Source organism: Notolepis coatsorum (genome assembly GCF_963971535.1).
Source record: "Notolepis coatsorum genome assembly, chromosome: 19".
Lineage (NCBI taxonomy): Eukaryota > Metazoa > Chordata > Actinopteri > Aulopiformes > Paralepididae > Notolepis > Notolepis coatsorum.
Window position 1 is genome coordinate 91,547,207 of NC_140183.1, and position 14,572 is coordinate 91,561,778.

At 42.6% G+C, this 14,572-nt stretch overlaps 2 protein-coding genes across 2 annotated transcripts in view; one reads left to right on the forward strand and one right to left on the reverse strand.

Moving 5' to 3' along the window:
- The window catches only part of henmt1 (HEN methyltransferase 1), a gene marked incomplete at both ends in the record, with an annotated part of 61,057 nt that extends 55,962 nt beyond the window's left edge, over positions 1-5,095 (reverse strand). Inside the window, 2 exons of the mRNA XM_084336776.1 lie at positions 785-897; positions 5,012-5,095. Coding sequence (XP_084192902.1) covers positions 785-897; positions 5,012-5,095 — 197 coding nt within the window. The remainder of the gene's footprint in view (positions 1-784; positions 898-5,011) is intronic.
- Positions 5,096-7,530: 2,435 nt separating this feature from the next.
- ccdc17 (coiled-coil domain containing 17) overlaps positions 7,531-14,572 on the forward strand; it is a gene marked incomplete at both ends in the record, with an annotated part of 59,643 nt that continues 52,601 nt past the window's right edge. The window contains 5 exons of the mRNA XM_084336777.1: positions 7,531-7,734; positions 8,937-9,074; positions 11,223-11,291; positions 13,604-13,715; positions 14,176-14,320. Of these exons, the coding sequence (XP_084192903.1) occupies positions 7,531-7,734; positions 8,937-9,074; positions 11,223-11,291; positions 13,604-13,715; positions 14,176-14,320 (668 nt within the window). The remainder of the gene's footprint in view (positions 7,735-8,936; positions 9,075-11,222; positions 11,292-13,603; positions 13,716-14,175; positions 14,321-14,572) is intronic.

Consider the following 14,572-nt stretch of genomic DNA (forward strand, 5'->3'; position numbering starts at 1 on the left):
TATGCATTCAAATTTTTTACATTGAATTTTAAACACTGAATTTGTATTTCACATAGGTAAATTAGGAGCAAAAAAATTCAGATACATGATTTTTTTTTTTTTTTTATATTATATATTTTTTTTTGGCGTTTTATCGCTTTATTTCTACTGGGCAGTCCAGTAGGGAGAGACAGATGAGGAATGGGAGACAGAGTGGGGGGAAGACATTTGGCAAATAACGACGGGTTCGGAAGTCGAACCCGGGTCGGCCGTGTTGCGGCTGAGCGCGCTATGTGGTTCGCCACTGGGGCGCCCAGATACATGATTTTCAAAGTAATTATTTTCAATGCTATAAATTCGATGTCTGAAAAAAATTCAGGTACATGTTTTCAAAGTAATTATTTTCAATGCTATAAATTCAGTGTCTGAAAAAATTCAGATACATGTTTTCTTTTTTTAAAACTTTATTTTTTAGCGTTTATCGCTTTTCTGGTCAAGCATGACCGACAGAAACAGGTTGAAATGGGATGTAGAGCAGGGGAAGACATTCTGAGAAATGACGGCGGGTCCGGGAATCGAACTCGTGTCCCCCAGATCCGTGACGAGCACGGTTTTCCACGACGCAGAAATAGCGCTGAGATATGCGGTGAGCTACGGGAGCTCCCCCAGATACATGTTTTCAAAGTAATTATTTTCAATGCTATAAATTCGGTGTCTGATCAAATTAAAATACTTCTGTCACTCATTTGCTTCCATAGCACTGAGCATGACCATAACAACAATCTCCAAATGCTTACTAACTTACATTCTCGGCTTAATTACAGCACTGTCAATGTCAACTCCACCAAGCAGCTCAATTTCACGGTGAAATTTCAGCTTCTTCAGTAGGGTGCAGTCATTACACCCCAAGTCCACCACCTGATGTGAAGAAGATTTTGGTTTTAGTTGTATTCATCAACTAATTTCCACTCAAAAGGCATTGATTACACTAAGTACATTCGGGGGCCATTTCCTTGTATTTCCAAATGATAATCCAAATGTACTGTCTATACTGTAATCATAGTCATACAGGTGCACTGCGCGCATGTCCAAATGCAGCACTACCAACACTGCATCATTGATTGATTGATTGAACATTTTATTAACAGATTGCAGAATGGGTACAATACAGTACGGCTCAATACACACAATTGTTAAGGGGATGCAGACCAGAGAAAGACTTTCGTCTTGTTTACATCAGGGTCCCCCATTTTCAATTCATCATAACATATATGACATACATGACATACAGATAGACAGTACTGCTGCTACATCTATACATTTATGACATACCAGATTTACTAATACAGTAGTTTAGTTTGTGATACAAAAATAGTCTAAAAAAGAGAGTACATTTGACGTAGAAACTGTACATTGGAGGAGGTTGGGTAGGTGGGGTGGGGGGTGGGAACTGTACATTGGAGGTGGTCAGTGGCGTAACTCTGTCGATAGTTGTGCGGGGGACATATTTGGGGGCGTGGTGAGTGACGTCGCAGGGGGGGGGATAGGGGGGGGCCCCTCTACCCAGATTTTTTTTAAATACCAGGTGTGCAATACCGCATTTTCCCAGGCGGTGGCGCCATTTCTCCATGTAAACGACACACTGAGCTCATACAGAAACAAGCATTTCAAAGTATTCTGTATTTTGTTGTGACAAATAATACACATTTTAAAGGTTTATGGTGAAAGAGGGCGGCTAGGTGGTGTAGTGGGCAAGGCACTCGCCACCAATGTGGAGACGCTGGGTTCGCGTGTTCGAATCCAGCTCTCCACATTGTTTTCAGTTTGGCTGGTCGTCCGTACTAATACAATTGGCAGTATTAGAGGGTGGGAAACTGATGGGTGGGGATCGGGCGTTGTGGACAGCGACTCCTACAGGTCGGTTGGTGCGCCTGCGCAGTAGAATCAGGAAGTGTCGGGGGCAGCGTGAGCCTCCCACGCGTTACTCCTCGCCACTGAGAGATCGAGCTGCGCAGGTGAAAAGATGCGACTGCTGTTACCTCAAGTACCGGAGGGGACTTGTGCTATGTATGACTTAGTCCACATTGCAGCCGGCTTGTGGGAGGCAAGAAACAGCGTCTGTGACAGGGGAGGGTTGAATTGGATGATACGAAATTGGGATGGGAGAAAATATAGAAAATGGGAGAAAAAGTGGATCCAAAAAAAAAAAGTTTATGCTGAAAGAACATTTATTATATGGTGCTTCAATTAGCAATTATGAACACAGTAATACCTAGAGTGGTCATCCCCGCATTGATTGTGCAAAATACAATAATAAAATAGGCAGACATTTTTAAATAGGTAAGACACAAGATATGCATGATAAAAAAAAAGACATGCTAAGTTCCTGAGAAACACTACTCTCAAATCTCTCCACAGCCTTTTTCCAGTTTCTGAATCCAGCAGAAACAAATGCTGGAGGATCAGTGTATTTCGCCAGGGTAGTTGAAATGCTTTTGCACAATAAAAGCACAGGACTCCACTGTGTGTATGACTGTAGTGAATCCAAGAATCCAAGTGACGACCGAGCTATTATTATTATTTTTTTAAACTTTGGCCATTTCCCTGGCTCTTTTATACGTTTATCGCATTTATACTTGGTCAAGTTCGACCGACAGAAGCAGGCTGAAAGGGTTCAGATGGGGGGGAAGACACTCTGGGAAAGGCACGGCTGCAGTCCGGGATTCGAACTCGCTCAGCCCCAGATCCGTGACGAGCACGGTTGTCCACGGCGCTGAAATAGCACTCGCGGTACGTGGTGAGCTACTGGAGCTCCCCCCGAGCTATTATTATGCAAAGATGAGTACTGTAGCGAGTGGGTACTTGGCCCGTGCAGGGCAAGAATGCGACCCCCATCTACTTATCTTTGCATAATAATAGCTCAGTCAGGACAGGTAGTCAGACTCAGCTCAGAGACAATCAGCAATTTTCCGTGTGTGCTCCTGGTCACCGCGTCGCGTGTCCGTTTATTATCCATGTATTATCTTTGGACAGTAAAATGTGGGGGGGACAAATTCTGCATTCTGAAATCATGCGGGGTACATTTCCCGTGGACCCCCCCCCCTTAGTTACACCTATGGAGGTGGTACATCAATCGTTATTATTCGGCAAATACAATTCCGAGTCAATTCCGCCAATTCTATCCTTACAGAACATGTCATCAGCTTGTGACTACAACTTGTTCCTGTTTGCGGACGACTCAGCCCTGCTGGTCTCTGACAAGAACAAGTTACAGGTTGAAAAAAAAACCTCAGCTCGGAACTAGGCAAAATCTGCATATGGCTCGCTGATAACAAACTATCATTACACATGGGCAAAACAGAGTCCATTCTCTTCGGTTCAAATAACAAACTCAGCAAGACCGACGGCTTCTCGCCTCGGTTACAGTGGGTGACAATATTGTCACAAGGAAAGATGAAATTACCTACCTGGGCTCCATCCTAGAGGCTAATCTTTCCTGTGACAAAATGGCATCCAATGTAATAAAAAAAGTCAACCAACGAACTTGATTCTTGTACCGGATCTCCTCTCTGGTAAACAAGAATACCCTGAAGACTCTGGCAGGAGCACTCATTCAAGGGTACTACGACTATGCTTGCACCTCATGGTACCAAAGCACCTCAAAGGCGCTAAAAACAAAATTACAAACATCTCAAAACAAACTGGTCAGACTACTGCTTGACCTTACTCCTAGAACCCACCTCACCCCTGCCCACTTTGACAACCTAGGATGGCTTAGAGTAGACGACAGACTCAGAGTACAGCAATGGGCCTGGTCTACAAGATACACTACACGACCAAGGTACCCATGTACATGTCAAAATACTTCCCAAAGGTCAGTGAATACCACGATCACAACACCAGAGGGAGCTCCACAAATCATGTTAAACCCAGATTCGGCTCAAACAAGGGACTAAACACGTTTCGCAATTATGCCACATCAATGTGGAACGCCCTACCCAAAGCTGTAAAGGAATGTGAATCACTACCCACTTTCAAAAACACTCTCAAAGAACACCTACGGGAGACTGCAATTCGAAACTGGCCCCTGTAAATGTCCTAACCCAACCCCCTCCAATGTACAGTAAATTACCAAGTATGGTTGTCAATATTCCAATGTACAGTTTTGCTTGTACAGTTGTACAGTGTTCCCCACCCACCCACCCCTCCTACCCACCCCCACCTACCCAATCTCCTCCAATGTAGTTTTTACGTCAAATGTATACTCTCTTTTCTGGATTCTTTTTGTATCACAAACAGTACTGTATTTGCAAATCTGGTATGTCATAAATGTATAGATGTAGCAGTACTGTCTATCTGTATGTCATGTTATGTCCTGATGAATTGAAAATGGGGGACCCTGATGTAAACAAGACGAAAGTCTTTCTCTGGTCTGCATCCCCTTAACAATTGTGTGTATTGAGCTGTACTGTACACATTCTGCAATCTGTTAAAGTTTTCAATCAATCAATCAAACAGTTCAGTTACTTACAATACAAGTGCACCTTCAAACACTGTTGGTGCTCGCCGAAACAAATTACAAACTCATGCAGGGTCAAATCACGGCAGGGGCAAACATAAATCCAAACACAATGTACTGTTGTATTATGATGGCGATTGGCGAGTGAGTGAGACTTTACACAGTCGGAACCACCAGGGCTTTGCATCATCATCAGCCACCAGCTAGTTGTTGTTGGTTCCTCCACGCGTTCCCGGCAAGTGGACAGACAGACGGCCTATGTTCAGCCATTGTTTATTATTAATAAAACTACTTTAGCTGCTGCTACTGTCATTAAACCATGGCTGGCAAAACAGACCGGTCACATGTTCTGAAGGCAAGCCGGCGTTAGCAGCGTGTTTTCGGCGCCACAGACACGAGTATTCGCCCCCCAGGCCATGGACCCATGGTGGTATAATAACGTGCAATGACGCGAGCAAACGTTCGACATAACTCATTCTTAAAGTTATTAACTTTTTTCTAACTTTAAGTTACCTTTTTGGTTTTGTTCCTTTTCACGAAGTCGATGACAAACTGATATCGTTGCATGTATAACGGAGGACTGAAGAGCGGGTTCATGGTCACCGGTGTTGTTGGTCCAGTCATGCTGTTCAGCAATAATGTTGGACACCGAGGATGAGATGTTCTCCGTATTTCCGTCGTCATTCACATATTCGCTGGCTTTTTAAAATGATATTTTTGGGCCATTTTTGAGGGACAGGAAACTCCGGGACATGAACGCCAATGAATCCATATACATGATGACATGTATCACAGGTTGCAGAAGTGGGTTTCGAACCCAGCATGTACAGTACCATGATGAAGATAGTTTGATGTTGGATCTTCAGCAGCTTTTCAGATAGGTAATGTGCCATAGAAACTATTGGAACAAATGTATAATAATACAAATTATTATACATTACACAATTATATTAGACTCAAATAAAATAAATGTTTTAGTTTAATATATAAGAGGTGACCCCAGGGGTCCTCAGCTAAATTAATACAATTTGAATTTCACTGATATTTTATTCCCTAGACATTTTAATAATGAAAGAATGTATAATGTCAATTCTGATCATATGTTTCACTCTCTCCTCTGTTATTTACCCTTCTACAGTGTATAGACAGTTATGGAATTCTGGAATATATAAACCACTGTAATTTATTGATAGTCGCTAACTAACTGCCAAAGTGGATGCCATTGGAGGTGGGGCAGTGCTAGATAGATCCTATATCCTCTGTTAGGATCTATGGGTAACAGTACTGTATATTTGCATATCGTATATATCACAAATGTAACAGTACTAATACTATATACCTGTATGTCATGTATGTCCCTATGCCATACATGTCATGATGTCATGTATGTTGTGTATGTCATAAATGTCACTATGAATTGAAAATGGGGGACCCTGATGTAAACAAGACAAACGTCTTTCTCTGGTCTGCATCCCCTTAACAATTGTGTGTATTGAGCCGTACTGTATTGTACCCATTCTGCAATCTGTTAAATAAAGTTTTCATTCATTCTTTCATTCTTTCATTCATTCATGAGTGTCCCCATTCTCTGACTGCTACTGTCAGGGAAGGGCATCGGTTAACATGCTTCTGAGTTGAGAAGGTCCAATCTGAATATCTGTCAAATATCTGTTGAATATCCAACATCAAATTAACTTCACCATGGTCCAGAAAGTTTTGACGTCAGTGGGTTAGTGAGTGAGCACCACCTCATGAATATGTAGGCAGAATGAAAACCTTTTTTTGTATTATTATTAGAAACATTGTAGGCCTAGTCATTTCCTTTAGTTTGCTAGCCTGTTAAATTGTGTAGGTATTGCTTGATAATATTGGTACAATATTGATTGGAATATTAACTTGCATAGTAAAACTGGATAGGAACTGATAATGCTCCTCTATGTATTTTCACATATAATTAATTAATTTATTGTGAATTCCTATTATTCTTTTTTGTTGTTGAAATATTATACCATCCATAAATCAACCACATTAGCCTACTTCCTACTGGGGTATTATAATGGAGAGTCCACTGTAGTCTTCATCCTAAACTCACATTAAGGCCCATTATGATGTATTGAGTGGACCTGGGCTCAGCTTTGTCAGCAAGGACAGAACGAGAACACGTTTGAAAAAATAATGTATACAAAATCAAATCTACAGATCACATAAATAATTATAGCAATTTGTAGATTGAAACACCTGATAGTCATTTGTTCCAGTGCTTGTTAGCTTGAAATTGGGAGACACGTTGAATGGCATTCTAATACAGTTTAAATATCATGTTCAGTCACATGAAATAAAAGCAATCGTTTGATTTAGAATACAAATCTGTTCAGCCCACAGGAAAACCAACCAATCACAGTCTCAATACCTCAGCAGAATTCTTTTGTATGTCAGAGTACAATATAGAGAGAGCCACCATCCGTCAGATCCCTTAATGAGGGCTAAAGCTGATAGAGATTAAAGCTCTTTACTATATTTGAATCCCATTACATAATGCTTTACTCTCCAACCTTTGTGTACAAGTACAACTCTCCACATTCTCACAACAAGGCCATTGACATGGTGACAGTTGCTAACAAACATAGCAACAAGTAACTCGTTCATCATTCATCTGTGGTGGCAGTAACAGTAGTCAGGGATAGAGAGAGCCAATACACTTACTGTGCAACCATATAATATGCGAAAGTGTTTGTCTTCTTTTAAAAAATGATAAAAGATAATAACGTAGAAGGGTTTTTCAAAGTTTAGAGAACTATTTTCAAATGAATTTTTCCCATTACAGATTTTGTGGATTTTAGTGTGGCTAAACTATTTTAGAGTGTAAGTAGTAGAGATTAGACTAGAAAGTAATTTGACATTTGCAGGGACTCTGCAGTTTAAGATTGGCTGTTTCTCCAGGATACTTTCACTCATCCTGCGACTGAACTCGCGGTCCTCCTGCCTGTCCCACAGTCTACGATCAACTCTGACTTCAATCCAAGGCCAAGGAGATGGACTTCCTGGGGGAGTTTGGCTGCAGGGACTGTAGCATGGTGTTCCGTTCCATTGCGCTGCTAGAGAAACATAAATCTCTATTCTGCATCGGGAGTGACATTGGGGACCCTGTGGCACTGAGGCAGAGACAGGAACATATCGTCAGAGGCGGTGGAAGAAGTCTTCAGCCGAGGCAGACGTGGACGCCCGACCTTGTAAGGGTAAGCAAGTTTCAAGTTTGTTTATTATTTGTCACAAATAAAATACACATACTTTACAGTGAAATGCCTTGTTCTGTATGAGCCCCTGAGGATGTGCTTCATACAGTAAAAGTAAAAGAGGAATACACTATACAATATACAATGCAATATACAATCTACAATATACAATCTAAAGTACAACCTAAGTACAATCTAAGTACAATGAGTAATAATGAGGAAAATGTACCTCAAAACATTGAGGTACAAATGCAGACAATGATTGAATGACAATTTAATGCAAATGAGGTATGAATGTGCAAATCTCTTTAATAAATAGATAAATATAATGTAGTGTTAAAGTGTCTATAGTGAGTGTTTCAGGTGAGTGTTTGTTTAAAGTGGGTGTGTGCATGTGGATGTGTGTACAATGAGTGTAGAGATGATGGGTTGTTACATGGAGTCATTGAGCATCCTGATGGCCTGGGGATAGAAGCTCCTTCTGAGTCTCTGTGCTTGCCATGAGACTCCGGTAGCGCTTCCCTGACTGCAGCAGTTCAAAGAGGCAGTTGTTTGGGTGACTAGAGTCCTTGGTTATTCTCTTAGCCTTGGCCCTACCAAGCAAGTCTAAACTTCTTGACCTGGGAGGCAGGATGGCCTAAAGAGGCTGACCTGTAACTGAAAGGTTGCACCGTTAAAAGAGGGTGTATCCCAGCTGTGCACTGGGGACTTGATTGATTGATTGGAAATTTTATTAACAGATTGCAGAATGGGTACAATACAGTACAGCTCAATACACACAATTGTTAAGGGGATGCAGACCAGAGAAAGACTTTTGTCTTGTTTACATCAGGGTCCCCCATTTTCAATTCATTATAATAATAATAATAATGGACTAATAATAATGGACTGAAAGGTGGCTGGTCTTACATATGATCTGCGATGCCCACCATCTCTGCCTAAGTGCCATTGAGCAAGGCATGGAACCCACAAACTCCCCCATGGGTGCTGCTTTGTGGGGGGGGGGGGGGTTGGGTGTGTAAAAGACAAATTTGAATTGCCTTGTGTACATTGACAATAAAGAACTCTTCTAACATAAAGAGTGGAAATCCAACCTAAATATAGAATTTACATATTGTTGAACTAATAGACATTTGTATATGTGTGTGTGTGTGTGTGTGTGTGTGTGTATTTGTTCCTCTGTGTGCACATGTGTACCCTGCTAGCCGAGAGGACAGAGGACCCACCACCAGAGGAACTGCAGATGGAAGTCCAGTGATGCTGAACCAAAGAGGGACAGAGTAGAAGTTAAACCAGCAACCAGCACACCAGAGAACATTGCCCTGAGGAACCTCACAGACGAGGTGCCTACTACTGCCTCACAACTTTAACCCTTTCACTACCACACTACAGAAGGTTAACCTTTTCACTACCACACTACAGACTGTTAACCTGATATAAATATTCTTTTCTGACTCTGTGGAAGATGCAAATAAGTGTATTTCCCAAAATGTTGGGAGTGTTCCTTTAACAATTCACATAATTTTTACAGTAGTAGTTCTACTTTAGGGTAGTCCAATCAGTACCTGTGAACATGATGTCTCAAACCTGTGATGTCATCAAGATGTAAAATCCTGCACTGCTCTATAGATAATGAATGGAGAAGCATGCAGCTGCAGAGCCGCAGAGCAGCGCTCTGAGGACCGGCGCTCTGAGGACCAGCGCTCTGAGGACCAGCGCTCTGAGGACCGGCGCTCTGACGGCCCTGCTGTGAGGCGTGATTTTTTTTCCGTAGCCGCAGCCCTAACCATAACTCTAAGCATAACCCACTCCGATATAGTTTGTACAGTCCTCTGGCCCGTTTGTAGCGCACAGTGCAATACAGCACACAGTGCAATACTCCAATTCAGCCATTGGGTGGGTGGCACCGGCCCTGAGAGCGAGAAGCATCCATCTGCAGAACGTCAGCGCAGCACTCTCAATCCCCACGCTGTCAGGCCCCTCAGGAATTTGGGTCACGAGACCGTCACAGGCCCGCTCAGCAGCGCCACCCACTCAATGGCTGAATTGGAGTATTGCACTGTGCGGGCAGATCCGCGATGCGTTTATTTAAACTTTATTTAACAGATTGCAGAATGGGTACAGTACAGTACGGCTCAATACACACAATTGTTAAGGGGATGCAGACCAGAGAAAGACTTTCGTCTTGTTTACATCAGGGTCCCCCATTTTCAATTCATAATGACATTTATGACATACTCAATGCAGTAGTGTACTGTTACATTTGTGACATACAGTAAATATATACAAGGGGGAGGGAACTGTACATTTATGATGAATTGAAAATGGGGGACCCTGATGTAAACAAGACGGAAGTCTTTCTCTGGTCTGCATCCCCTTAACAATTGTGTGTATTGAGCTGTACTGCAGATTTTGACAACAAAATTAACAATATGATGCCGCAAGTTCTGTTATATTTCAATTGCCATACTTATTTACATAAGTATTATAGGCCTACAGCAGTATTGTACAGCCAGTAACTATACTTTTGCTCACAAATTCCTGAGGGGCCTGACAGTGCGAGACCTGACAGCGCGGGGACTGAGAGTGCTGCGCTGACGTTCTGCAGATGGATACTATTGCTGAGAGCGCCGCTCGTGCTCGCCGGTCCTGAGAGCGCCGCTCTGCGGCTCTGCAGCTATATACTATTGAATGAATGGGACACAGATTTTGTGCACCCCAAACATGTTACAGTTTTACACCTAATTGATCTTTATTTTATGTAATATTTTTACCAGTTCTGAACCAGCAAATGTACCCATACTTCCCAGATCCCCCACCCCCCTACCTCCTGATTTCACCTCCCACCTTTTCCAATTACTTCCTGATGGGAGCTGCTGACTATCTTACATCTTGGCAACATCACATGTTCAAGTCTTAGTTCTTAGTAAAATTCAAAAATGATGATGGAGAAAAGATGAACTACTAGAGACCCTGCTACACACGGTGGTGTAGTGGTTAACACTGTCGCCTCACAGCAAGAAGGTCCAGGGTTCGATTCCCGCTTGGGGACCAGGTTTCCATGATGCCAGTTACCCAGGTGGGGTATCTCCCGGGCCTTTCTGTGTGGAGTTTGCATGTTCTCCCCGTGCTCGCAAGGGTCCCCCCCCACCGATAAGAGAAACCCAATGGAAAAACATGCAAAACAACAGATCGCTGACGCTGTCGAGTCCGTGACGAAGACGGGCAGGAGCACTTGGATGGTCCCCGGGCGCGGCCCACGCCACAGCCCTCGTCTGTTCCCGGCTGCCCCTGGGGGGAAGGACGACGGGATGGGTTAAGCGCAGAGGAGTATCGCATCGGCGATCCTAAAGACAATGCATGCGTGTGTGTTCCGGTGTGTGTGTGATAACTAACCGCTGTGTGCTGCTAAAACATTGAGTGTCGTTGCATGCCAATTAAAGACCTCTGCGACAGGTCCTGCATTATTATTATTATCATCTAATTTTCAGTTTCACAAGTTAAGGACGTCGATTGAAGGGAGTCTGTCATATTGGGCTAAATGGACCACAGACACTGAGGTGAGCTATTCAGCTTTTCTTTATACTTCATTATCCCAAGCTTGGAAAAATGTATTTGGTAAAAGAAAAAAACTTATAGCAGCAGTAATAAAAACATCAGAGAAATACAGACTCATTACACATATCTAGACAAGACAATCAAATCTAGAAACAACCAATCACAGAAATAAAGAAATAAAGAGCATGTGCCATTCATTTCATTTCATGATTAAAGGAACACGCCAACATTTTGGAGAATTAGCTTACCGTCTTCTCCAGAGAGATAGATAGAAGATAGAAGATAGTGTTAGATTCTGATCAATCTGGCCAGTATCGCGTCTTCTTGTGTTATCCTCTCTCCATCCAATTCCTCTGCGTTGTGTACTTTTAATGGTCCTGACGTCTATCCTTATCTCTCCCCGTTAGTGTGATCCGCAAACCATAATAATTCTCCACCTTCGTAAGAATTCGACACTTTGACACAGCGTAATACCTTACAAGGAGAAGCAGTGTTTATTTACATAAACAGAAGCCTCAGCTCAGATGTTAACAGATTGTATTGTCCTTGAAAAGTCTATTCTAATGATCTTTCGTGTGTTCAGTCTATCGTCCTCCTGCTATTCAGTCCAATGGTGGTCAGGCCTGGTCTTTAGCCTAAACCCTCCTCGCGTTAGCCGAAGCTAATGATGATGTGTCATTCTTCCCCCCCCCCCCCCCCCCCCCCTCCGTGATGAGAGGAGACAGTCTCTTGGTCTCTTCCCTCCTGTGGGATTTGTTTCTTTGGTCTGCCTCACACCCGGAAACACTGTTCGACTTATAGATCTTCGTCATAGCAACGATAGCCCCGCCCCTCTTCTGGTTGTCATGCGACGCGCTGTCATGACAACTGCTAATAACCTTTCACACATTTCAAAACGTTTCATTAAGATGAACCTCTCTCCGCCCTGCTCTCTGGGCCCACACTCGCTCTTATCAATGTGTTCTTACAAGGAATGTCAACACATTCGGCTGGCTGCTAAACATTCTGCTGGCTACTGCCTCTGAACCGCTTCTTCTATCACCGTCTTCTAAGCCAAGCACATTTCGACCTCTCTGACCTGGCACCTTTAGATGCTACCATCTCCCCCCAATCTATACATCACATACATTGAATAAACCCCATTTTCTCTCAATAGATACCAGTTTCCTCTCTGCACGTTCAGTAGAAAGCTATCTGGCTGCACGTTAGCCTAGCTTAGCACAATGAATGGAAGCAGACATGACCGGTTAGCCTAGGCATTGTACAACTAACACCTCTCCCGAAGGCTAACCGGTCATGTCCGCTTCCATTCATTGTGCTAAGCTAGGCTAAAATGCAGCCAAATAGCTTTCTACTGAACAGAGAGGAAACTGGTATCTATCTTCTTGTCTCTCTCTGGAGACGATAAGCTCATTTCTGAAAATGTTGGCGTGTTCCTTTAAGTGCCTGATCGCTTGCAATGGTAATTATCATACAGTTTAATGGCTGCCTTGCTGGTTCCTGGCTGTATATGTACCACTACAATTTGCTTGCTTCATGTCACAGCTGGGCAAATTAACATAAACTGAATCTTTTACAATATTTTTTTAAACTTGATCTCCCTAGTGATGGTACATCATGTAATTTGATTTAACTTATTCAGAAGCATTTTATATTGACTAAACATACAATCAAAGAGAAGCCGCCTATTCTTGGTCCTTGCTCCACAATGGTGGAAGGAACTTCCCAACTGAAACCCAAATTTTTTCCGCCGTCGACTAAAAACACACTTCTTCAATCAATATCTGAAATAAATAATAACCTTCGTACTGTCTTTTACTATCATGCACTTTTCCACTAAATAATCGTCCTCGCCTATATTCCTACCTACTATACTAATATATCTCTACTACTATGCGCTCAAGACTGTAGCACCCAAGTTTCAACACTGTAAATTGTTACTCTAATTGAAAGAGTTGCACCCTTCCTGCTGACCTGTTGTACAAAACGTGTAAGTTGCTTTGGATAAAAGCATCAGCTGAATGACTAAATGTAAATGTAATGTTATACGCATCTTTTAAAAAGCCTCACTCTCCAAAAGCACAAACAGAAAGGCTGTGTGTGTCCTGTCTCACTGCCTTTGTGTTTATGTGTTTTGAGATGGGAACTTTTTAATACAAGCCTACAAGTACCCAATAATTCATTTCTGTTGTGTTATTGAACACAAATTAATTATCTCGTTCTTTCTTTTTTAAATAGTTTTATTGTATTTTTGGCCCCTGAGCGCCTATTGTTACCACGGTGCTTTATGTCCATGTCTAAACGTGGTTCCCAGGTGTGTGGGTATGGGGCCCCCGCTGCCGAGAGACGAGAGATGAATGAGGTTCATGAACGTCAGCTGGCTCAGATCCAAGCTCACAGCCAGCAGCTAGAGCTACAGAGGGAGGGTGAGGCACTCTTCATTTATATTACGGTACACATCAATCATCATAATTCATAAAAACACATGGATCAATATGAACTAAGGTACTAGCGCTACCCGTGACCATGAAAGTACAATTATCTCCCTTTACCCACAATCTCAGGCCAGGGATCGGTGCTGAGCAGTACCCTCTGGGATAGTTATCTGAAATAGAAATGGACGACTCTGTGCTATTAGTTTCAATTGAACAGCGATTAGCTTCCAGGCTCACATCAAGGTGGCAGAAGCATTACTTGCTGGTCTTTGTATCTGAAAATTGTATACAGTATAATGGTTGCAAAAATGAGCAGTCAGAATAAAAATGTTTGGACATTTTCAGTGATTCCATTTACATTTTTCTGGAAATAAACCAATAGCCATGTAACCTAAAGGGCTTACTACGTGTCTGTTTTGCGTGCGTGTGTGTGTGCGTGTGCGTGTGTCAGACCTCGCCTGCCAGCTGGGTGCTCTGGCTGGGCACAGTGATCACAGGCACCTGGAGACACTGCTGATGGAGCTCAGAGAACAGGAGGAGAGGAACCAAGACACCCTGCAGAAGTTAGCAGAACAACTAAACACACTACGAACAGGGTGAGAGAGAGACAGAGATGTACCATGGCCAGCTACCACTGTGAGCCTGCACAGGGTAGGTGCAGGATGGTAGAGTTTTTAAAATGGCTACCTTACTAATATCGGAGACAGTCTATATAATGAGATTGATTGATAATGAGTGATGGTTCTCTAAACAGACTTTAGATCAGATAGATGTATGATAAGTTAACTGTGTGCCAAGATTGGAAAATAATAATGCTTTGGTTTAATCCAGTGGTCACCAACCTTTTT